The sequence below is a fragment of the Silene latifolia genome, chromosome X (genome assembly GCF_048544455.1).
Source record: "Silene latifolia isolate original U9 population chromosome X, ASM4854445v1, whole genome shotgun sequence".
In the NCBI taxonomy this organism is placed as follows: domain Eukaryota; kingdom Viridiplantae; phylum Streptophyta; class Magnoliopsida; order Caryophyllales; family Caryophyllaceae; genus Silene; species Silene latifolia.
This window is the reverse complement of record NC_133537.1, coordinates 320,943,037-320,967,649: the sequence shown is the minus strand read 5'-3', so window position 1 is coordinate 320,967,649 and position 24,613 is coordinate 320,943,037. Positions and strand designations below refer to the sequence as shown.

Sequence of the window (24,613 nt, the reverse complement as noted above, 5' to 3'; positions counted from 1 at the left end):
ACCATTCGATCGAGTACTTTCCACAGCAATTCTCCTCGATCGACCTCCAGAAATGAGTCGATCGAGTACTTTCTTCGGATTCAGCATACTTTCATCAAGGGACGACTGTTCACGAGTAGGAACTTCGATTTCCGAGTCTGATTTATCGCCTTCAGTCGGCATTTTAGGTCCTTCGTAGGAAAGACCACTCCTCAGATTAATTAGATTCATCGTCTCATGATGTTTCTTATCAGGCCGGGACGGTAAATGACCCGGTTGCCTTGAAGCTTGATTGGTGGCGAGTTGAGCTATTTGTGACTCAAGTGACTTGATTGATGCATCTTTTTGTTGGTCACTTTACTGCAATTGAATTGTCAATGACTGAATCATCGACTTCAACTCGGCCATTTCACTTACGCCACTAGAAGAAATACCTTGTTGCGGTGGTGGAAACGATGGAGGCTTTTGAAAGACTTGTTGAGCTTTATGAGGTAGAACGTAAGGTTGTTGTTGCTGCGGTGGAGGTGTAGGATTCAATACATTCTGACTAGTCCATCTCAAGTTAGAATGGACTCCACTTTGATTGTTGTAATAGGAGCCCCCTTGCCTATATTGTTGAAAGGCAAAAACCTGCTCCTTCTCAGCTAGACAGTCAACAGCAGTGTGACCATCATTACTACCGCACCTCTCACATGAAACGGTTTCTTGTCTAGTCAACAAGTGAACCGTTTGTTGATCCCCAGCAGCCTGCAACTCCAATTTGTCAAACCTCCAATTTGTCAAACCTGGCATTCATGGCCTCTAGCTGAGCCACAACTGCACTATCAACTGAAGAAACTGTTCTTATTCCTCCTCTTGGGTTTCCATATTCAGCACAATGGGTAGCCATCTCCTCAATGATCCCCCATCCCTTGTCGTCATCGATATTCTTTTGGAACCGACCATTTGATGTAGCATCCAAAATAGCAAGGTGATCGTCATACAACCCATTATAAAATTGGTTGCACAAGAACCACTGATCAAAACCGTGATCAGGAACAGACCGCACAAGCTTCTTGAACCGACCCCACGCCTCGTACAAGTTCTCATCTGGCGTTTGCTTGAAACTTGTGATCTTTCCTCTCAGCTGATTAGTTCGTTGTGGAGGAAAGTACCTCTTATAGAAGGCTAGGGCGAGTGTCTCCCAGTTAGTAATCCCAGCTGCAGTCCTATCAAGATCAGTGAGCCACTATTGGGTTCCATCAGTTAAGGAGAAAGGAAATATAACCTCCTTAATCTTGTCCTGTGTCACTCCCTTAGTGGCGGGAATGGTAGAACAATAATCGGTGAAGACTTCCATGTGTTTTCGCGGATCCTCACCAGCTACCCCACGGTACATATTCCTCACGACCAAATTGATATAAGACGGCCGAATGTCAAATGTACTGCCATCCTCTGTTGCAAGGTTGAAACCTTTAGGAATGGAAGCAGATGTAGGCTCAGAGTGACTCGTGATATTAGGCATCTTCACAGAATTGGCTGCAAAAATAAAATTGTCTTCTTCAAAAGACTGGTCTTCTGCAAATAAAAATGTTCAAAATCGGGTTTAAAAGTACTCAAGGCTTCCTTTTGATTCTTTCTCAGCAATCTTTGTCTATAGCGAAAAGTCCGCTCCGGTTCAGGATCAGCTGGCACTAATTCTGACCTGTTAGACCTGGGCATAAACAACACTAGAGAAAATAAATAAGAACTGTCTCAAGGAATTAGAAATTCCCTAACACGAATACAAATGAAAATAAACAGATAAATAGGCTAATTGCCTCCCCAAGAAACGACACCAAAATTTGATACACTGTCGTTTTAGTACCAAAAATAAATACCTAAAACAACCAACGAAGCTAGTGGAAGTAGGGTCGATCTCCACAGGGGAGGCTATTATATCTATCTCGCTAATCTAAGTCTGTCAAAGTAACGATTGGGGTTTTAAATTGATTTCTAACAAACTAATAGAGATTGAGACAAGAGAAAAGAGCAAATAGAATAAAGAGAATTAAAGGTGTGATCAAATAAAGAGAAGTATGCTAGGAAGTCGGTTCACCATGGTAGTTAATCAACTCGATCATAAATAGTTCGTGACGATCTAATGTGAGAAGGGTAAGGTAAAGGTCTTTCCGGTCCGCTATCCGCCCTAGAATACAACTAACTTAACTTCAGTCCTCATTAGGGTAGTCTCTTGTTCATAAAAGTCATTAATTCCAATCTTCCGATCTAGGTCTGAATTTAACCGATTTAACTAGTTTAGAAGCATGCACTCAACTAAACGATTACAATTATATTGTCATAAAACAGTTCTCACAATTTAATCATCTAACTTATTCACAACATCGTCAACTCACTACCATGGCTCCCCTAATCCTAACATAGAGAGAATTAGCTACTCATGCTATTAATGATACTAACAATAATAACGATGAATAAACTAACAAGAGACATAATAGATTAATTAAAAGAACGATGATGCATAAATTAATAACAATGATTAAATATAAATTAAGGAACAAATAATTAAGAGGAATTAAATTAAGAGAAAGAGTGAAGAGAGATTACAAATTGAGATCCGGAATCGAGAGCAAAGTAACGTAGCAAAAGAGAAAAGAGAGAAAAGTGTCTGGTTAAAGTAATTAGGGACTGATTAAAGAGTTTAAAGAGTTCTCAAAAAGTGTGTTTAACCTAATGACGTCTTCACCTTATATAGGGAAGCGTTTTATTAAATAACTAAAGATAATCACGGAAGAAAATCCCGTGTAAATAAGCAAACCTCTCGATCGAGGCATTTCATTCCTCTCGATCGAGCAAGTCAGGGCTTCGATCGAGAGCCTTCAATTCAACCTACTTCGATCGAGCTCATCAGGGACTCGATCGAACTCCAGCTACCGTCAAAACCACTCGATCGACCAAAAGAGCTCTCGATCGAGCACTCAGCAACTGAAAACAACTTGATCTCGTTTGGTCAGCTTCTAAGGACTCCTTCACGCTTCCCGAGGCACAGCACTTCCGCTCTAAATCCTCCATCTCCATAAATGCATGCCAGGGGGAACGAATAAGGCACGATTTCACCACTTTGAGGTCCGTTCCTGCAAATGAGACGAAACAAACCAAAGAAGCCTATTCAGGGCATTTTGCAATAAAAAAACTATAGAAAACGACATGAAAATGCATGCAATAAGAGGCTAAAAAGACTATATAAATTGCACGTATCATCATGCATTTCATATTATGACAGTTGTGATTGTATATGTTGGAGGATTCGTGTTGTTGTTGTTTTGGAGACGTAAGACGGTTGGGAGACCGTCTTGCGCTTAAGTCGCCTCTTGGAGCTTCCCACTCTAAGAGGGATGTGCACATTAATGGATTGAGTTACGGAGGGACTCGTGTGGTTGAGACACGACGTCTGGCAGGGGATCCGGTTGGCTTTCGGACCCGGTACGTCTGGGCGTGTCCCGGTTTGTTTGTGGTTATCGGTATGTCCGGGCGTGTCCGTGCAGTGTGGTTGTCGGTATGTCCGGCGTGTCCCGTGCCGTGGTGGTGGTTGTTGATGGTGGTTCATTCATATCATAGTCATGTTGTCGATCGGTTCACACACTCGAGTCGAGTCACACTTTATTTATTTAATGAAACTGACGTTTGTTGTGTCTGTGTAATTGTCACCTATCTCTGGGGTGACATGTGTCGATCCATATGATATCCTTTGGTCATATGGGGAGCAAGTTAAGTACAAGTTGTTTGGATAGCACACGGGAGACGGGACGTGCTTGATGAGTCACGAGACGAGTCTAGTTGGCTAGAAGAGTGTAGATGTCATGAGTTGTACTTTTATTCATTTGTTTACAATTTATGTAATTCACTAAACATTACATTAATAAAATGTTCTTTCATTGAAGTTTTGAAACCCTACCTCGGGAAACCGAGATGATAACGCTTTAATTATCGTGGCCGGATAGTTGGGGTGTTACAGGTTATTACTTGGTGGAAACGGGGCACCTCTCAAAATCCCTATAGGACCGTATTCACCACCATCCTCCCAACGATGTGCCAGTAGGTCTGATAAAATAGACCGTTCATCCCATATGTATCTGTAGCTTTAAGTGGATGCATCTGATTTAGTGTCTGTAACACCTCCTCTTCAGCATAATCCCGTCTTAGCAGCAACTTCATATCCTCTGTTACTCTATTTGACACCATATCTAACAGTTGGTCATAGTCTCCCTCTGGCCCCTTCGCAAACAACTCCTTTAAGTATCTCACTGCGACCCTCGACACGGCTTCATCACCCACGTGCTCGCTTCCATCTTCATCTAGCAACCTTTGCTTATATGGTTACGTTGCTTTCGTTGATTCGCTTCCTAGGTGGAAGTATTTCGTATTTCTATCGCCTTCTTTTAACCATAAAGCTCGAGATTGTTGTCGCCAGAATATTTCTTCCCCAAATTCTGGTGAAGTCGATCTTACACAAAAAACCCTTACCATTTTGTCAAGGGGATATATGAGTGTAATTTATTTATTTACGTAAAACCATTTTAACACAATACTAAAAGAAGAACAACGTGAATTTGGTTGCATGAAATGGTCATCGTATTAAATCACTAAACAAATAAGAGGAGAAACATCGAAACATCCCGCAAAGTTTAACGGGACACAAATCCAGTTAAAATTAAAATAGTTTATAATTTATCCAAATTGACTTAAACCCAATAATTTTGCATAAAATTATTATAAAAACTCAAGTGACAAGAGCTCCCTTACCTCAACTTTGAATTTGAGGGTTCGATTCTAACCCGGACATTCGTGCGCGCTCATTTAAATAAATTAAAAAAAAAAAAAAAAAAAAAAAAACCTCAAGTGACAAGAGCTCCCTTACCTCAACTTTGAATTTGAGAGTTCGATTCTAACTCAGACATTCGTGCGCGCTCATTTAACTAAAAAAATAAAAACAAAGTCCAGTCATTAAAAAAAAAAAATTAAAATCATAAAAATAATTTATCTTCTTAAATTTGGACAAGGAAAACAGATCTTGTTTCATCTTTTCCCATATACAGTAATAATAATGTCGTCTTTCTCAATTTTACCACGAAATCAACATTAACACGCTGTAATTTAACAAATTACATGTGGGTAAAAACCTGAAAATTATTTTAACAATTTTTTTTTACTGTGTTATATTTTCTAAACCATGAATGCAAAGCTTCTCCATGTCCAACCTTCTGAGCTCAAATTCCCATGTAAGTTCATTAATCTCCTCTAATTAACCCTTAATTATTACCCTAATCATCTTATTTATTCATGTTAATTAATTATAATCTAATTTATTTGTATTTAATTGGGATTTTTCTTCAGTTCAATTGAATAGGGTTAGCACATGTTGGTTGCAATTAACAAATAAGACTGATCATAATGTTGCTTTCAAGGTATTATCTTTTATTAATTTTTGTATTTATGAACCCTAAATTTTATCTGGGTTATTGTTAATTTTGAGTTTTGTGATTTATTTTGTGTTTTTTAGGTTAAAACAACACACCCCAGAAAATATTGTGTTCGTCCTAATGTGGGTGTTTTATCTCCTGGTTCTACATCTGTTGTTAAAGGTGATTTCTGCTATTCCGCTTTCATTTTGTTCGATTTTTCAAATTTGTATTCGGTTGATTTTGATGTCTTTCATAGTCTGTATGACTTATTATTTTTGTTGTTAATGAATTGATATTTTGCTCGGAAAAGAAAAATGCTGGTTGCCTGCTATAGAATCTGTCAAGATTGGATTTTTTTATGGCACAAATACTTGTCTAACTCGGCCGTACACAAGTTTATTGTAAAACCAGTTTTTTTTAATACCCGCAACTATTTTCACCCGCTAATTTGGTTATTTTTGAATCTGTTTATACAATCTTGTGTAAAACCGCCTTACACAGGACTAAACTGTTTTTACCGTCATCATATATGTTAGCCTATTGCATTGCTAAAGATGATATCTTTACTGTCATTTGAGATATATTTTAAATTCCTGTGATGTTCAAACAACTTAATTATATCACAATTGCATTTGTAGTCAAATTCTAAGTTTGGGTTAGTAGTAGTTTAAGGTCACTTACTCATGGTCATGGGTCGATTGATTGTTGTTTAAGTTATGAATGTTGTTAGTTCAATGTACCTCTCCATTACTGATTTGATGTTGAAATTGGACATTCATCAGTTGGTCTGCAAGCTCAAAAGGAGTTCCCTCTTGCCATACCTAAAGACAAGTTTCTAATTCAAAGTATAATAGCACCAACAGGGGTGACTGTCGAAGATATAACTTCTGAAATGGTATGTTTGAATTTTTCCGAGGCTGATAAGTTGTTTGTTCCTGGAGAATTACAACATTTACAACAGCATCAATATTATCTTGGCTCCCACCTGTGGTGGAGTATAGTGGTACGAATGTGCACAACGTTACCCATGTGTTAACTACACGTAAAGGTTGTTAATGGATGGCCCATATGGAAATTGCTTCATAAAATGATTCACACTGTTACTTCACAGTACATGAAGCATACAGAGTGGTGTTCATGGAAATTGTTGGGAGAATAAGGGTTTGCTTTTCTAGATTTTAAGCTAATGTGTTGTGTCATGCCATTGTAGTTCAGAAAAGATAGTGGTGACGTAGAGGAACAAAAGTTGCGGGTTATCTTTGTTACTGCGGACCCACCGTCTCCAATCCCTGAAGGGTCGGAGGAAGAATCTTCCCCAGGGGCAGCTGAACAAGAATACTCCTACCGAAAAAATTACATATCAGCATTGTTTGATTCTGTAAGTGTTGGTTTGATCTTGTTCCCAGTTTACAATTGCTATTTCAACCATTTATTTTTTCATTTTTATTTCAGGCATCAACGGTTGCAGGAGAATTCCAAGAATTACTTAGCGAGGTAGATACATGTACTAAGCCATTTTTTTGTGAGTGTTTCAGGAAATGTACTAGCAACTCTAGCTTAAAACTTATAGGTTATCAATTATCATAATTGTCATTCGCCAATGGTTCTACTTTGCATACTTGTTTGTTGGACCTTGTGGGTGTTGTATGGGATCTAACCTTTCATTTCTGATGCGTTTCCAGTCTCTGCATTATTACTATTAAGTGTCTTCGTGTTATAGATTTTTATTGTCAAGACTCAAGATTAATGTAGAACTTGTATAACAAATGAAGGTAAAACTAAACTTTCGGGAGGCCATAATGCCAAGATCAGTAATCAATAATTCTCCTCCAAAGGTATTACTGTAAATGATTATTTGATTGAAATACACTTGTAAATTCCTGACTATGATAAGAAACATCAGATCTTGTAACCATTTTGGTCTTATAATTCCGTTGGAGGCCCTTGTCGACATTGCTTCCTTATTCCTGCCTTGTATATGATGTAACCCCCAAGGCTCCAATCCCTCTATCCCACAATTTACGGAAGCCCTTGAGGCACTAGGGGTTATGTTCTTGTATATGATGTGACCTTGAATTCTTTTCTAGTAAAAATCGTCACATAAATTGAATGCTTTTAAAGAGGATCAGTCTGATTTTTACCGGGTTATAAGAGTGCCTTTAGGATATTTAGAGTTGAATAAAGAGTTGATCTGATCCACAATGTATGTAACTAATTTAATGGTCTTCTTGTGATTCACTCCATACTAAACAGGGACCAAATTACGAGAGGGGAGGCAACGAGGAAAATTTTCAGGTGATTAACTTCAAGTTGTCTTTGCATACCTAATTCTTATAATACTCGTATAATGTAACTCACAGTTGGTTAAATATCTCATTGCTCTTGAGATAGATGGATATTATTCTTGTGTTCTTTACGACACTGAAAGTTTCGCTGTAAGTATCTCATGATATCATTCTAATGCTTCTCTTGCAACTTTCAGATGTCGGAATCTACTGCAGAACCCGAGGTACCAAATTCCGTGCATCTTAATGTTAACTGTGCGTTAGGAACCTTCTTTCACCCTATCATGGTCAATTGGTAATCTGTATTGTTCCTTTCTATTTAGTGAAGTCCTACTTCATAATGACGTCTTTGGAGTTGTCATTAACTTTATTTGGCTGTGAGAATTCTCGGTGTTCAAGGTGGAATATAATCTGCACAATGCAATTATGAACTATAAAGATCCTGTTAAGATGTTATGATTGGTGGGAGCTATAAGGGTACTAATATATTTTATGCTTTTTAGGCATTTCAAGATTTTTTTTTTTTTGTAAATTTGTTGATTGATCGATACATCGTAGTTCAAGTGCTTCCATGCATCTGATCTTGTGTATGCTGTCATTGCTCACTTGTGGTTTAAAGAACGGCAATAGTGATTCCTACTCAATATTAGATTTTCTGATCAATTTTTTGATACTGAGAACTGCCTGTATATTTGATGCTATTACTGTTTCAGGAGTGGGATATGGTATCTAAGCTAATAGACGAGAGGTCTAGCGTGGTTCTAGAAAATCAAGAACTGCAGTACGAACTGGTTAGTTAGAAAACCTACATTCAGGCGTATTATTTCGGTATTCTGATGATATATGATTTCATTGATGAAACCTTCTATTTTACGCACAAACTGTTTAAAGTAATCAGCAAAAATCAGCACGGAGTAGGAAACTTATTAATGATTACCTGTGTTTGTTTGACAGGAGACAGTAAGAAGAAAAGTTAAGAGGAGCATCAGGAGCAGCGATATTTTAATTATAGTCGCTCTATTAGCATGTTTACTAGGTTTCCTGATCGGGTATGTCATTAAGTAGCCATCTCTAGAAACAGTTTACAAACTCTGATTCCGATAACCTTACAAATTCTAACTTTTTATATCAAATCATTCATCAGTTCAATGCATCTTATATACTGCGTAGAATACCGAGCAGAAATGCTGAACGATTCATCATACATGTTTACAGTTTCCGGTAATCTGATAACCTTCTAAAACTGCTTTGGCAACTTATACACTTCACTTATCGAAGGTTTTTAAACATAAACACTGCGACAGAGTTAGAAAGGTTGCAATCCTGTCGGGATGTGTGATCAACGTAAACATTACATACCATATTGCTTGTTTTTAACCCACATAATATTCTCAAGTAGGAGTTAGCAGAACAGGAGCATGATTATCAGGAAAATGAGACAAAATCAGCATAGCAAAAATCACAACCATTACTATGATCAAACTCCAGAAAAGAATCTTGTAACAGCAGTTTTGAGTCCCTTCCTCTTCCTCTTCATCTTCATCTTCATCTTCGTCTTCTTCTTCCTTTTCTTGCTCTTTACCATCTTCCTTCTGATAATCAACCTTGATCACTTCTTTTTCCACGCCCTCGTTTCCTGCATCTGATTCATGCTCTTCACCCTGATCGATAACCCTGATCAGGTCTTCCTCTTCACCCCCCTCAGTTTCTTCCACTTCATACTCATCGATAATACCGACATCATCATTATCATTCTCATTGTCGGCATCATCATCACTGTCATCATTATCAGCATCATCATCATAATCATCACTATCAACAATCCCGTCAAACAAAGGATTCTCATACACGGTGAACCCCGCCAATCCAGACACCTCCCCCTTATAATCACACCCAACATCATCATCATCAGTAACACAAGACTCAATAAACGAACCGGGGTCCGACCCACTCGACTCAACATACGGAGTAAGAGTCCGGCCTTCAGTCCAAGAATGTACCGCCCTTTGAAGACGAATAACCCGCTTCACAAAGTGGGCTAGGTGCTGAGGTTCGGTGGACGAAGCCATCTCGGCCGAAAGTAGGTTATTCATAAAATGAAGGTTGTGGTGAAACGTCTGTACCACAGGTTGTTGAGACGGTGTGATTTCGGGGTTAAGTGGGGTGGATAAGATGGGAATGAGTTTGGATTCGATTTTTCGGATTTTCTTGTGTAGGATCCTGTATTTGTCTCTCTCCATCTTTTGTGACTATCTTTTTTGTGATGTATTCTAGTTTGTATGGTTTGGTGAAGGTAGTTATCATTTGGTGGGGTGGTTATAGTTTGGGGATATGAACATGACGGTTAAGGGAAGTTCGTTATGTTTGGAATTTTGGCGCCACTTTTGGTAACTGCTTGTTGATATACCACGTGTTATTGGGCTATTGTGGGCTCTAATGTTGGGCCTTTTAAATTCAGTTGCGGATAGTAAACCCATTCGCTATCCGTCGTCGACATTTTATTTTGAATCGTCGACAATATTTAATGAACTTCTCAAATTACCTCTCCTGACCCGAACATTTCAATCAAGCTATCGTCAATTAAATTTAATTGATTAATCGAAACTAACAACTAATATCGAATAACAAACAATTGAAGAATATTTGTTTTGATCCACGAATCGAAAAATGTTAAACTAATTGATTTTCAAAAATCAAAATAACAAGTTACTAGGTGAAACAACGTTAAAATAATCGACGTAAAATGAATTGGTTTTTTCAAAAAGAAAAAAAAATCAAAACGACGAATTACTAATCGCAACAATGTAACTAGTCGTTGTAAAAAGAATTGAATTTTTTGTTTTTTTTTTTAAATCGATTTGTTTTACGTCAATTAGTACATTGCTACGAACAATTAGTAATTTGTCGTTTAGATTTTAAAAATTGATTTGCTTTACGTCGATTAATTTAGTATTGTTTCACTTAATAATTTGTCATTTTGATTTTAGAAAAATCGATTCGTTTTACTTCGATAAGATACCGTTTATAGTCTTTTGAAGCGGCACTAAAAGATTCAAGGGACAAATACAACCCTGGGGTATTTGAGTCGTTCATTATAATTTATTATCGAGTCGGCGACCTTTAGCCGCACAACCAAGATCTGAAATTGTTGCGTAAGACAATCTTATACCAAAAAAACTAATCAGAGAATAAGAAGCTCAACAAATTTTATAAAAAATAAAGTACTTCGTAGTATTTTATAGGGTTATTTCATAGGAATAATCCATCCTATAAGTGGTCTGCTTAAATTACTCCGTAAGTAATCTGAATTTAATCCATACTATTCCCCCTTCCTTCATAGTTCAAACTCACTTGATTTTTTGACTGGTTGTATCAAGTCACCTTCCTTTTTTGTTCTGACAATTATCATCTAGCTCCCTCTCTCTGCTTTCCTTCTTCTTCTTCTATTTCTCCATCCTACAACTTTATTTTTTTTTCTTCTCCTGTTTTTTTATCTTCATTCTCCCTCTTCCTTTTCATCGTAATCTTCTAAAAAATGTTGATTTCTATCTCAAATCTCAATAAACTACCAACATGCCACCACACAACACAAACATCATTAATAACAACATAAATATATGAAAAAAAGGTCTAGCCTATAATGATACCCAGAAGAAGAAGACCAACAAAAAAGGCAAAAAACAAAGAGAGAATACTCTTCAAAATTGAGCAAGGAAACAAGTTTAATCACAATAAAATCACTAGAATTCCACAATTAACATAATCATATCATAACAAATCAAAAATTAACACAAAAAAGAGAGAATTCCGAGTTGTTGAGATTTTTATGTGAGTGCCACAGAATCGCCGACGTTTTCCTCGCTCTTGTCTTCTCCTTCTGTTTTTCTCCCTTTTAAGTCGCCGTTGAGGTTACAGTAATGGCGAAATTCTTCGATGAGCGATCTCCTACGCCACTCATTATCTCGATCAATTATTCACTCAAACAAATTTCAGTAAAACGTATCCAATCTTATCGGATGGAATTGAATTGAATTGTGAATTAGGGATTGGGGAGAATTCCGCCATTACTGGAACCAATCTTATCGGATGGAGTTGAATTGAATTGTGAATTAGAGATTGGGGAAGTGATAAGAAAGAGAAAGAAGGGGAAGAGGAAAGTAGATTGATGAATACCGAGGGGGATTGATGAAGATTAAGGGAGTAATTTGAAGTTGAATGATGAAGATTATGAATGGCGATTTTTTGGAAGGTGAACATCCAGATGAAAATTGGGAACTGTGTTTTAAAGTGGGTTGAACACACTTCTCTGTGTTTGTATGACTTCTAATCTAACCATAACAAGGGTGACCTGTTATGCAGGTTGCCCGTCTCCTTAGTTCGTTATTGGAAGGAGAGTTGTATAGGTTGGATTTAATTGGAATTAATGATAGGATGGAGTAGTATAAGCAGACCACCCATAGGATAGATTATTCTTATAAAATAACCCTATTTTATATTGATAGGTATAAACTAAATTCAATCGTAGGTTCATATAACTTCAAATTTACCCATTTACAAATTATTTGTGCAATGTCGAAATGAATTTAGATAAAAATCATACAGAGATATTCATTGAAGTAATCTTGGAATGTCAATACAAAATAAAACGAAAAAACGCATGTCGATTTGAGGTCACCTCCTTTTTCAATGGTCTAGCTATTAGCTTGCAATTTTAAGAAACTGAAAGCAAGTCCCTAAGTTAAATTATTGTACTTCCTCTCAGTAATTGAAACAGAGAGGATGTGTCGAATGTTGGGCCAGTCTTCCCCTGTAGGATTTTGGCATCTTTCTTTCAGCACCGGTGAACAACCCATTACTTTAAGTTGTTGGAGGGAGGTGAGCTTCCTCATCCATTTCGGAAATGTTACGAGTGCTCCGCAGTATGAAATATGAAGATGCCGGAGGGTATGACACAGGGACCCCAACCCCACGCTTTCATCTTCATTATTTTCGTCAATCTCTTCATTTGCTAGATTTAACACAGGAAGGTTGCCTAAAGTTAAGCTGTTCAAGGAATCAAGATAGCTCAATCCCCCAAAAACCGTCCTTATCTTGGAACAGAGCGATATCTCGATAGTTTGCAATGAAGAAAAGCAATCACATAAGATTTGCCGAAAATCATTCAAACTCTCTACTTCACTATTAAATCGTAATGTTAAGAGAGTGAGAGACTGAAATGACTGTATTGGCAGCAAATGTTGTAACCCAGTCAGGTTATCTATAGTCACTTGCTCTAATTTGGGACTTGTAGGAGTTTCTGTTATTCTCAGTCTTTCATTAAACAAGCACAAGGTTAGATCTGTGAGTTTCAGGCAGTTCGGAAAAGATGTCAACTCAGGGCAGTTAGTTATCACTAAATATTTTAACACAGGAAAAAGAAGAGATGAATGCTGTGATTCCTTGTTGCTGCTAATTTGATTATCATCGCTCACCGTCTCTCCTAATGGCGTAAACCATCCTTTCAAATTAGGCAAAGAATAAAGAGCAATAAACACGAGGCGAGGGAAAATTTGCAAACCTTCTACACTTGACCCAAGCATCATATCTTTTGCTGAATAACTCTCTATGTACTCCAAATTTGGCAAATCATGGAGTCTAAGTGATTCCAGAAACCGCAGTTTTGCTAGCGAAGATAGACTTTGCAGCTCCAAACAAGACGAAAGCTCCATGATAGAGTCAAATAGTGTCCGTCTAATTAGGTAATTTAAAGTGAATAAACTTGTCACAAAGCCGGTTTTGAGTGTTAATCGTTCTATTTACCGGCAAATCCACTTCAGTTGTAACTTGGGTCAATTGAACTTGTTTTGGCATTTGCATCTCAAGGGTAGTTGAAGTGTTTCATGATGATAAGTTGAGGTGAAGAAATCGTTTTTGTACAAGCCGAATTAAGGGTCAAACCCGAGTCATGGTCAACCAAAGTGAAGAAGGGAAGGCCAAGAGTAAGCCAAGAGAATAAGTGCAAAGTCAAGAGAAGCAAACAAAAGGAAGATGAAGCATTGGAATGCGCAAACAAGAGCCAAAATGAAGAATTGAAAACTCGGTTTCACAAGGGTCAACTTCAAATGAGCATATCTCGAGTTCTAGACCTCGTATCGATGCAAGGCCAAGTGGAGGTTAAAGCTTGTGATTTTAGCTTTCCAACGGTAGGTCGCATGCCTTATTTAACCAAGAAACGAGAGAGATATGGCTTTCGCAAGATTGTGGTACAGGCTGAAACCGGAGCCTGCGGCCCACACCGGAGCCTCCGGCCCCCACCGGAGCCTGCGGTTTTCCCCTGATCATTACGACGGGTTTTCCTTTTTTCCTATTTCCGAAAGCCCATTTGTTTGTGACCTAAAAAGGAGGCTCAAGGGTATAAATCACCACATGTTTGGAGATCTAAAAAAAACCTCCTTACCATGGATCATCTAATCATCTAATCTCCTAATTATTAGCAATTCACAAAAGACTTGTATGAGAAGAATATTTAGTATTTGGGTAAAAGTTGTAAGCTTTTATTGGATTTTCATGTCAATCTTTCCACAACTCTTGGATTCATCCATGGTTATGGAAGGCTAGACCTTTTTCTTGGTGTAATTTGGTGAGACACTACTCTCCTTAAGTTTGTAAGAACCTCTTAACCTTTCCTCAATAATTATTACATGTTTCCTTGATTTCATTGTTTATGTTGGATGTTACTATGTTAGGAGTCATGAACCTTGCATGTTAATCATCTTACTATTGCAATCCTTGTAGCAAGCTTGCATCTTTATGAAGTTGGATTAAAGTTTGTATCTTTGTGAGTGGAACTTGTATGTTGCTCCTTGGGATAGTTGGATTAAGCCTCCTAAAGGATTAATCTTGGCACTTTTGTTTGGCTTTTGTTCTTAATGCTCTTTTATGCAAACCTTGTTGTGGTTTTCAATTGGGTGACCATATTAGTAGGACCAACTACTCTAGCTTAGGAGTAAGTAGTCATTATCTTACATTAGTAGTTGAGTAATTGTTGAGGGAAGGAAAAGAGAGGATCTTTATGCTTAGGAAGTAGTTGTTGAGCCTTGTTACACCAAGTCCTCTTTAATATTGAATTTTCTTACTCACCAAGTGTTTGTCATATTGTTTGTTAGAAAAAAATTGCAACTTTACTTTGTTTTCATGTTACCAATCAACTCAAAAACCCCCCTTTATCTATGTTCATCTATTGTTTGTCATTGTTGATAACCATTGTTTGTTTATACACTTGTCATTAGTATTCAATAGTTTACAATTCAAGTAATTAGCTTAAAAGACCTTCCCTTGGGTTCGACCCTAGCTTGCCAATTTACTACCTTATTGCTTGAAGTTAGTAAAGTTTAGTTAGGCTTATAAATTGTTAATTTGGTAGTCTAATTCTAGTTTTTAGCGACCTAGTAATTGGCTTATCAAATTTTGGCGCCGTTGCCGGGGAAGGGCAATATAGCTAGAGCTTGTTTTTGAACTATTGGTCTTTTATTAGTGTAGTTAGTCTTTGTAAATATAGGACTCCTTTACTTGCCTTAGTTTGTATACTTCTTTGATTTGATGGCTACTCGTTATTGTCGCCAAACTCATGATGAACCATTTTACAAGTTTTTTAATAGAATGAAAGAGTTTAACTCTCTACGTGAATACCCTTATGAGATGAGAAAGCTTTGTAATAATGGGTTGAATGAAGAAACTTTGTTCCTTACCGATAAATTGACTAATCAGGAATTTATTGGCAATACTTATAACTATGAAGAGAAGTGGAAATTTTTCCTTATGTTGGCTCTTGCGAGTAAAGAATTGGAGTTGAGAAATTCACTCCCTAGTGTAGCATGTGAGGCTATTCATAGTGAGGAGCCTCAAATTGAGGATGACCGGTGCCCCGAGGGTAAGAGTTATAGTTGTGATTTGACTACTTTACCTTCCTTACAACCCACGTGTGTTCCTAGTGACCCTCCTTGTGATGATTCCCCGATTCATAGTTATGTGAGTGAGGATTCTACTCTTGAGGGATCGTTGAGTAACTTGGTTGAGGAAGTAGAACATGAAGAGGTTATTCACACTTCAGACAATGAGTGTTTTGATGATGGTTCCTATGATAAAGAGAATGATCTTGAGGTTGAAAACCCTCCTCCCCTCAATCTTGATACGAGCTACTTTTATAAAGAGTATTGTTTTTTGGGATGATGAGAAGGATGCTTATGTTTTGCAAACCTTCTACACTTGACCCAAGAATCATATCTTTTGCTGAATAACTCTCTATGTACTCCAAATTTGGCAAATCATGGAGTCTAAGTGATTCCAGAAACCGCAGTTTTGCTAGCGAAGATAGACTTTGCAGCTCCAAACAAGACGAAAGCTCCAAGTAAGCCAGATTAGGAAGAAACACGGCCAAGTTGTCTCCGTCTGCCCATCTAGGCATCCTCACACCACAGTATGTATCAAATTCCAGCATCTTCAAATTGGAATGCGGCTGCAGAGCTTCTAACAACTCTTCCTCGTAATTTATTGCTTTTTCATCGCCTTCTTCACGCTTGAATGTAAACATAATGCTACGGAGATGCTCCTTATCTCTAATATAACCCCCTTCTGTAACAACGTGATTTTTGACAAATGCATCACTCACGGGACACTTGATCATAATCTCGATAGCCCCTCTTAGCTTCTTCAGAGTTTTCAGACCTTCAAGCTCATCGTATTGCAGTCTACTTGAGTTCGACCTTTTCACCATAAACATTGACAGCTTGCAAAGATTAGTAAACCTACTCATCCCCCCAAGGCATACAAGCCAACTAATTACACCCGCGTAACCCCAATTCTCTAAGATTAACCAACTTCCACAAATCCTTTGGTAACCCCCTTAAATTATATTCCTACAATTCTCTGAATATCATCCGTCCTCCCGATAATTTCAGTGTCTTGATAAGAACGAATTTCCTCCCTCTTCCTCCTAATAGGCTTGTGGTCAAGATCCAAACCAAACTTGTTATGCTTACTAGTGATACTGTCTAACTTATGCAGGACCTTCTTAATCGCTTGAGATATGTTAAATGTAATATCAAACTGATAATGACAGCGAAAGAAAAAACTCACCTTTTCAGTAAACGTATCATTCCCCATGATCTCCTTGTGCTTGGCCAGAGTGACAAACTCGTCAAGCAAATCATCAGCAGCATAAAGAGCATTCCCAAGCTCCCCGATATAGAGCAGCGTGTCCTGAGACAGCTCATCAAACTTGACCTCTGCGTCAAGGAGAACTTCCTTAGCGGTAGCAACTACGTGACTGAGTTCATTAAGATTGGATTCGTAGCCCCAGTCGTACCACGCCTCTTTCAGCTGATCACAATTCAGTGCAGCCATGAGAGTTTGAAACACAGACAATAGTCTACCTATGTCCATTTTTTTCAGTTTAAGAAATGAGAAGCTACAAAAAAAAAAGTCAATGAATTTGGTTGAGAAGGGTGAAAACTGAAATGGAAGCTAAGATTTTTTCCCAACATATATACAAATTCAATGATATTTTATCACAGAAGGCTGAAAAAGTCGATGTAATAATGTAATAGTTCAATGTAATGTTGTCCATTTCAAGATTCTATTATTAAAGAATCACAAATTCTTTGTTTGCAAACCTTGTGAACAAGAGTAATTTAAAACGAGAGTGTAAAACCATCCAAAGTAACACTTTTTTCTGTTACAGAATACAGACAGTAACAAGTGCAAGATTTATTGTTACTAGGGGTGAAAATTTTAAAAAATTTAAACTAAACTATGGAAATTTTTCATTGTCCAGGGGATGCATGTGATTGACCTTGCTAGCCCCCTAGCTTCACGACTGATTAAGATTTACGGACAAATGATGACTCTGTGAAGATGTTGACTGGTTCAATAGCAACTTCCTAGCAAGTTCAATAGCAATATCAGTCATGTTATTAGAGAGGAGTATTAGAATACTACTACAATTTTCAGAAGACCATATCTACTACTCCGTAATAGAGTTCTTCATTCTGTTGTCACAATTATTAAATAGCAAATAAATACTCAGTATGTTGAGGAAAAGTTAGAGGAAGGCGAGGTCATAAATCGTGTTGACAAGTCTGACAACGAAAAACATACAAGAGAAGAAAAATTCCGAGAAGCAATTTTTAACACGGACATCCTTAAAACATAGTAGTAACTTTATATTACGGTAGTGTAGAAGGTAGTAGTACTTCCTTATGTTGAAATTAATTTTGTAAAAATTTTTATATTTAATATATTTAGTATTACTTCCTTTCAGCAAATTCATAAGCAACATCATACATAAGGTCATGTAATTTAAATGAGATTATCTCACCATGCTCATCTGTCTCCAGTCCACCTCCACCACCTGGAAAAAAATCGTCGATGCAGAACTGAAAAATACTCTTTCCCTGCGTCTACTATGCTTTGACATTTTCCTAGTGGCACAATATAGCCTTGTACGTTCCAAAGACTAATCATCAACTCCTTCTCTATCCTACGATCCCTGGGATACAAAGAGCAATAACTATAACTAATAGGAATATTTATAATAGTTGGGCCTCAACCATCACCTTAAGGTTTTGGTTGAGTTGGTTCATCTATCATGGTATCAGAGCTCAAATCCTGGCAACCCCAAAACTCGAAGTGGAAACCCAGCGCACGGTACGGGGGAGCCGGTGCACAACTAACCACTCTTCAAGCCCAACGGGCATTTGAGTGAGGGAGCGTAATAGGAATATTTATAATAGTTGGGCCTCAACCATCACCTTAAGGTTTTGGTTGAGATGGTTCATCTATAATAGTTCAAGATTGTGATTAGCTAAGTTTTAGAATTTGCTTGATCCCATTTTGGTCTTCCCTAAGGTTTGCTAACCCTAGCCCTTGAATCGTTAGCTACTTGTTCAAATGCCATCAACTTGTTATGCTTACTAGCAATACCATCTAACTTCTTCATGATGTTCTTAACCCCGTGAGACATATTAAAAGCAATACCAATCTGATTATAACGGGAAAAGAAAAGTCGCACCTTTTTAGTAAACTTATCATCCTCCATGAGCTGCTTTTGCCTAGAAATAGTGACAAACTCGTCAAGCAAATCATCAGCATCGTAAAGAGCATTCCCAAGCTCCCTAATATAAAGCAGTGTTTCCTTGGACAGCTCGTCATACTTGGCCTCCGCATCAAGGAACACTTTCTTAATGGTAGCAACAACGCTACTGAGTTCATCAAGATCGGACTCGTAGCCCCAGATGGACCAAGCCTCTTTAAGCTGATTACAACTCAGTGCAGCCAAGAGAGTTTGAATTACAGACAATAGTGTACCTACATCCATTTTTTTTTTAGTTTCAGAAATGAGAAGTTACAAAAATTCAGTGTGTTAGGATGAGACGGGCAAAAACTGATACGAAAGCTGGAGTTTTTCCCCAAGATAATACTCAATGAATGAACTCAATGTAATAAGTGTGAATGCTGGAAGCTGCACAAAAGGTTGAATAATTCAATGTGAAGATGTATACTGAATGAATGAACTCAATTATTCATTCTAGGCTTCGGCAAATGTCATTTTACTGGCATTTTTAAACAAATGATGACCGTGAAGATGTTGATCGATTTACAGACGCACAGAAGGGTACTCCTTAATTACATGATTTCCTAGCAATTTCAATAACAATATGAAATACCAATCATGCTATTAGCTTACAATTTCCACAAGAGCAATTTTGTTGTAGACTAATACTCCATCCACTAATATGGTTTCTGTCAGTGCTGACTGAACTATTAAGAAACTCGTAGAGGAAAATGAAAGTTAAAAGAGAATATGTAAGAACATAAGATTATAAATCACTTTTTATCAAGTAACAATACGAATGTGTTAAAGACAAGACATTGCACTTGTAAAATACGGAGTATTTTCAATTAAATAAAATTCAACGAACCTCGTCCTCCAAACGTATAAAAAAACTTGGCTATGGGCCGTGTCAATCTCAATACATAATATTGTGATTATTGAAATTTGTTTGGATAGACCAGATAAAGCCAGTGAGAAAAAGTGGTGACATTTTTTTGCATTTCCACCACGCAACTTGTTCTTTGTCTTATCTTAAAGTGGGTGGATATTTGACCCGTCTATAGCTATAGACGGATATCCCCCGTCTATAATGAGAATTTGTGCTAGAAGAAATGATACGCCAATTGCAGGTACATGTGATCGGAAATAAAAAAAGCAGTTACTGCTGGTGCACCGGAATGAAAACTAAAGAGTAATTGAAATATGGGGGATGTGTCGAACGTTGGGCCAGTCTTCCAATGCAGGATTTTGGCATCTTTCATACAGCTCCGGTGAACATTTTACAACTTGAAGGTGTCGGAGAGAGGTAAGCTTCCTCATCCATTTCGGAAAAGTTAGCAGTTCTTCACAGTTTATAATTGTAAGACTCTGGAGGGTATGACACAAGGATCCCAACAGCACCTCGTCACCCCCATCTTCTCCGTCAATTTCTTCATCTGCTAGATTTAACATAGGAAGGTCTTTTAAAGTTAGGCTCTGCAAGGCATCGAGAACACCCAATACCCCAAAAACCCTCCTTAGCTTGGAACACGACTGTATCTTAAGAGTTTGCAATGAAGAAGAGCAAATATAGAAGACTGACCAATACCAAGTCAAATCCCTTCCCTCATTATTTTCATGTAATTCCAAGGAAACAAGACCATTATATGATACCGTTTGCAGACGTAACCACTTAACATTGTCTATATTCATTAGCCTTAATTTGGCCCTTGTAGAAGGAGTTGTCATTCTCAGTTTTTCATTGAATTTTAACAAGTATAGATCTGTCAGTTGCGGGGAGTTTGGAAGAGATGTTAACTCGGGGCAATCCCATATGTGCAAGGATCTTAATTCAGGAAAAACAAGAGATGACGGCCCCCTCCATTCTTTCAACTTGGGCAAAAACCAAAGAACAAGTCTCTCGAGGCAGGGCAAGAATTGCAAACCTTCTGTACTTGACCCAAGCGGCACAGCTCTTGCTGAATAACTCTCTATGTACGCCAAATTTGGCAATTCACTGAGACTAAGTGATTTCAGATACTGCAGATTTCCCAGCGAAGATAGACATTGGAGTTCCGAACATTGAAAAAGGTCCAATTGAACGAGATGATGCAGAAATGCTGCTAAGTTGTCTCCTTCTGCCCATCTAGGCATTGTCACACCACGGTACCCAACCAAATTCAGCAGCTTCACATTGCCATGTGGCTGCAGAGCTCCCAACAACTCTTCCTCGTAATTTGACACTTTTCCATCGTTATCTTCATGCTTACAATCAAACAAAATGGTATGGAGATGTTCCATGTGTCTAATATAGTCCTCCCCTCTAAAAGAGTGATCCTTGACAAACGCCTCACTACTGGGAAAGTGAATGTCAATCTTTAAAGTCCCTCTTAGCTTCTTCATAGTTTTCAGGCCTTCAAGCTCAAGGTGTTGCTTCAGACTTGAGTTAGCAGCTCCCACCACAAACTTAGACATCTTATACAGATTAGTCAACTTACTCATCCCCCACGGCATACAAGCCAACCGGGTACAAAAATGCAACCCCAATATCCTAAGATTAACCAACTTGCTCAAATTCTTTGGCAATTCTTTCAAGTTCTCACAGTAATCTAGATTCAAAGTTTGCAAATTATAAAGTTTAGTAATTGATTTTGGGAGCACTTTCAAAGACTGATTGTTGGAGAGGTTTAAATATCTCAAATGAATCAACTTCCCTATTGAGGCAGGTACAATTTTGATATCGAGAAAACTCAAATCCAAAGTCCTTAGACATCTGAATTTGGCCAAAAATTGTACTGTATCAATCGCTACCATTTCATAGGTATGCGGGCCAACCTGTAGGAATGTGCGAATTTGAGCCATGGTGGAACAATAATTTGCATATTGTTTTCCAGTTGGAGAAACATGACGAATCATTGTATCTACGACGCCAGTAAAAGTAGTTGTGGGGCAAATTTCCTTTTCGGAAACTTCCAAAGCAACATCATGCATAAGGTCGTGTAATTTAAATGAGACTATTTCGCCATCTTTCTCTTGGTGCACAACCTGAAAAAAGCATCGGCGAAGTAGAATTGAAAAATACTCTTCACCGGCGTCTTCTATGCTTTGACCCTTCTCCAGTGGTACAATATAGCCTTGTGCCATCCAAAGACTAATTATCACCTCCTTTTCTATTGCCCAATCCTTGGGATATAAAGAGCAATAACTAAAACAACTCTTTAAAGAGGATTCAAGATTGTGATAACTAAGTTTCAGAATTGGTTTGATCCCATTTCGGTCTTCCCTAAGGTTTGCTACACCTAGCTCTTGAATTGTCAACCATTTGCTTTTTTCCTGGCCGTACAAAAGACGTCCGATCACTCTTATAGCAAGAGGTACATTCGCACATATTTTAACGATCTCTTGGCCAATGTTTATCAAGTCACCATAACAATTTGTTCTAGCTTCGTCTAACACTTTTTCAAAAGCCATAAGCTGAAACAAATGCCATGAATTCTCATCTGATAAACCTTTTAGCTTATACATCACACCGTTTCCAACTATTTTCGCAGTCTCTTTTGAACGTGTAGTAACCATAACCAAACTCCCCTCTCCACCTCCTACCAAGTGTCCTACCAATTTTCCCAATTCATCACGACTCTCGGTCCATAAATCATCTAAAACAATCAAGAAACGCCATGATGCTAGTACTTCCCTCACTCGACTTACCACCACCTCCATTGAACATTGATCATACTTTTCGCCCGTTGCTGATTCCAGAATCCGAGCAAGGATTATTTTCACGTCTAATTTTGACTGATCATGGTCGGAAACACAAGCCCATAACCTCAAGGGGAATGCTCGGGTAATGTTTTCGTGATTGTACACAAGTTGGGCAAGAGCGGTCTTCCCAAGCCCGCCCATCCCCACAATAGTAAGAAATGAAACATCTCTCTGAATCTCTGAGTCCAACAATATTCCTACAATGTTGTCAACATCCTCGGCCCTCCCAATAATTTCAGTGTCGGGGTATGAACATGTCTCCTCCCTCCTCCTACTAATAGGCTTGTAGTCAATATTCAAGCCAAACTTGTTATGCTTACTAGCGATACCATCTAACTTATGCATGATCTTTTTAACCCCACGAGACATAGCATAAGCAACACTAATCTGATTATAACGGGAAAAGAAAAGACGCACCTTTTCAGTAAACTTGTCATCCTTGATGAGCTGATTTTGCTTAGCAAGAGTGACAAACTCGTCAAGCAAATCATCAGCATCGTAGAGAGCATCCCCCAGCTCCCTGATATAGAGGAGTGTTTCCTGGGACAGCTCATCAAACCTGGCCTCCGCATCAAGGATCACTTTCTTAACAGTAGCGACAACACTGCTAAGTTCATCAAGATGGGACTTGTAGCCACAGATGGACCAAGCCTCTTTAAGCTGATTACAACTCAATGCAGCCAAGAGAGTTTGAATTACAGACAGTAGCGTAGCTATATCCATTTATTTTCAGTATCAGAAACGAAGCTACAAAAGATTCCGTGTGTTAGTTTGAGACGGGTGAAAACTGATATGGAAGCTGGCTGTTATCTTAGATGAAGTGTGAATGCTAGAAGCTGCAGAGAAGGTTCAATGTAATTTCAAACCATTCCTTGTGGGTCTCAGAAGGTGTCCTTTATTGGCAAATTCAAAGAAATGATGTCTGTGGGGTGTGAAGATGTTGATTGGTTACAGAATGGTCCTCTTTATATGATTTAAGACTAACAAGTTCAATAATGTGGAGATATTTGCAGCCCAAATAGATGTGTCACATGTATGTCCCGTTCCACATTGGTAAATTAGGAGAGAGTCGAACCTTTTAAACAGTGGCGTAGACACATACTCCGTACAAGTTAGTGGGGTCTTGAAACCCCACAGCTTTCCGACAATTGACGTTTATCAACAAAATTTGTCTAATCTAAAATTTTTATATCTTTACGACCCCGTAATAACAAAAATTGACCCCACTCTTAAACGTTTCTGGCTACACAAGTGACTTTAAACATAATCTAAAACTTTACCATAGAGATAACTAACAATAGTAATTTGCGATGAAAATTCAGCTAAAAGTGGAGAATTTGAGATATTTATGTCCATTGCGAACTATTCAAGGACACAAGATATTGCATGTTCATCAATTCATCATGGTATAATGCGACAGTTGGTCTTGGACACATAACACACATAGATAGCCAACATAAATGACACAAGTATCATCAAAAGAGGTATGTAAAACATAAAAATGATCACTTTTTTTTTATGTAATAAATTATTGTAGACGGTTTTATACAAGAATTTGTGGCCAAATTGCAAACAAAAGAGCAGCATTAAATTGATAATGTACCTTATTTGCGGCCGAATAATCGATTGCATGTGACATCGGCAGCCAAATCCCACTTCCAGTCTTCCACCATTACCTACAATTTTTGTGGTAATCAATAGTGATGATGAAACGGTTTTGGGAATTGGGCATAATTCAGCAACATAACTTTAGTTATGGTAGATTTTCCCTTTTCCTCCTTCCCTTGGATCAATTATTCTCAAGAATTAGCGAATTATTGGAAGGTTAATGAGTGATTGATGAGTGAGATTTTCTCCCGGCTCTAAATGATTGGGAATTTGGTTAATTTTGGGTGCTAGACCATAAACGAGTTGGGGCTTCATCATAATTCAAACCCGAATCCCCCGAATTGAGGAGTGAATTGAGGACCTTAATCTGACCCGAGATATGGATTAATCTGAACCTATTCAACCTAACCTGAATGTAACCTAACCCGAATGTTTATTCTTTGTTGACTATTATCCCAAATAACTTAATA

The 24,613-nt window shown here is 38.0% G+C and overlaps 4 protein-coding genes across 6 annotated transcripts; 1 reads left to right on the top strand and 3 right to left on the bottom strand.

Annotated features, from left to right (window-relative positions):
* Positions 1-4,855: 4,855 nt before the first annotated feature.
* LOC141617943 (vesicle-associated protein 3-1-like) lies at positions 4,856-8,858 on the top strand. 3 transcript variants are annotated; one of them, XM_074435068.1, is made up of 11 exons: positions 4,953-5,237; positions 5,353-5,423; positions 5,519-5,600; positions 6,203-6,315; positions 6,631-6,798; positions 6,873-6,914; positions 7,193-7,255; positions 7,674-7,715; positions 7,903-7,929; positions 8,419-8,496; positions 8,660-8,858. In XM_074435068.1, the coding sequence occupies exons 1-11, from the start codon at positions 5,189-5,191 to the stop codon at positions 8,768-8,770; spliced, it is 846 nt and encodes a 281-aa protein (XP_074291169.1). In that variant the 5' UTR covers positions 4,953-5,188; the 3' UTR covers positions 8,771-8,858. The 3 variants fall into 3 exon arrangements, with proteins under 3 accessions (XP_074291170.1, XP_074291169.1, XP_074291171.1); XM_074435069.1 differs by lacking the exon at positions 7,193-7,255 and having other exon boundaries at positions 4,856-5,237; XM_074435070.1 differs by lacking the exon at positions 8,660-8,858 and having other exon boundaries at positions 4,957-5,237; positions 7,903-7,960.
* A 2,523-nt stretch (positions 8,859-11,381) lies between these two features.
* On the bottom strand, positions 11,382-23,039 carry LOC141617941 (uncharacterized). The gene is made up of 5 exons (XM_074435067.1): positions 22,953-23,039; positions 18,753-19,048; positions 18,060-18,230; positions 16,820-17,062; positions 11,382-16,446 (listed from the first exon to the last, which is right to left on the bottom strand). The coding sequence occupies exon 5, from the start codon at positions 13,411-13,413 to the stop codon at positions 12,439-12,441; it is 975 nt and encodes a 324-aa protein (XP_074291168.1). The 5' UTR covers positions 13,414-16,446; positions 16,820-17,062; positions 18,060-18,230; positions 18,753-19,048; positions 22,953-23,039; the 3' UTR covers positions 11,382-12,438.
* On the bottom strand, positions 16,592-17,125 carry LOC141620674 (uncharacterized). The gene has a single exon (XM_074437483.1). It carries the CDS (start codon positions 17,123-17,125, stop codon positions 16,592-16,594), a length of 534 nt encoding a protein of 177 aa, XP_074293584.1.
* On the bottom strand, positions 19,680-24,560 carry LOC141617940 (putative disease resistance protein RGA1). Its single transcript, XM_074435066.1, has 2 exons — positions 24,139-24,560; positions 19,680-23,282 (listed from the first exon to the last, which is right to left on the bottom strand). Exon 2 carries the CDS (start codon positions 23,256-23,258, stop codon positions 19,980-19,982), a length of 3,279 nt encoding a protein of 1,092 aa, XP_074291167.1. The 5' UTR covers positions 23,259-23,282; positions 24,139-24,560; the 3' UTR covers positions 19,680-19,979.
* Positions 24,561-24,613: the final 53 nt, after the last annotated feature.

Coding starts and splice junctions, on each gene's coding strand:
- LOC141617943 (XM_074435068.1), top strand. CDS start 5,189: ATGAATGCAAAGCTTCTCCATGTCCAACCTTCTGAGCTCAAATTCCCA. Junction 7,256..7,673: donor TCAATAATTCTCCTCCAAAG/GTATTACTGTAA, acceptor CATACTAAACAG/GGACCAAATTACGAGAGGGG. Junction 8,497..8,659: donor AAGAACTGCAGTACGAACTG/GTTAGTTAGAAA, acceptor TTTGTTTGACAG/GAGACAGTAAGAAGAAAAGT.
- LOC141620674 (XM_074437483.1), bottom strand. CDS start 17,125: ATGGACATAGGTAGACTATTGTCTGTGTTTCAAACTCTCATGGCTGCA.
- LOC141617940 (XM_074435066.1), bottom strand. CDS start 23,258: ATGGATATAGCTACGCTACTGTCTGTAATTCAAACTCTCTTGGCTGCA.
- LOC141617941 (XM_074435067.1), bottom strand. CDS start 13,413: ATGGAGCTTTCGTCTTGTTTGGAGCTGCAAAGTCTATCTTCGCTAGCA.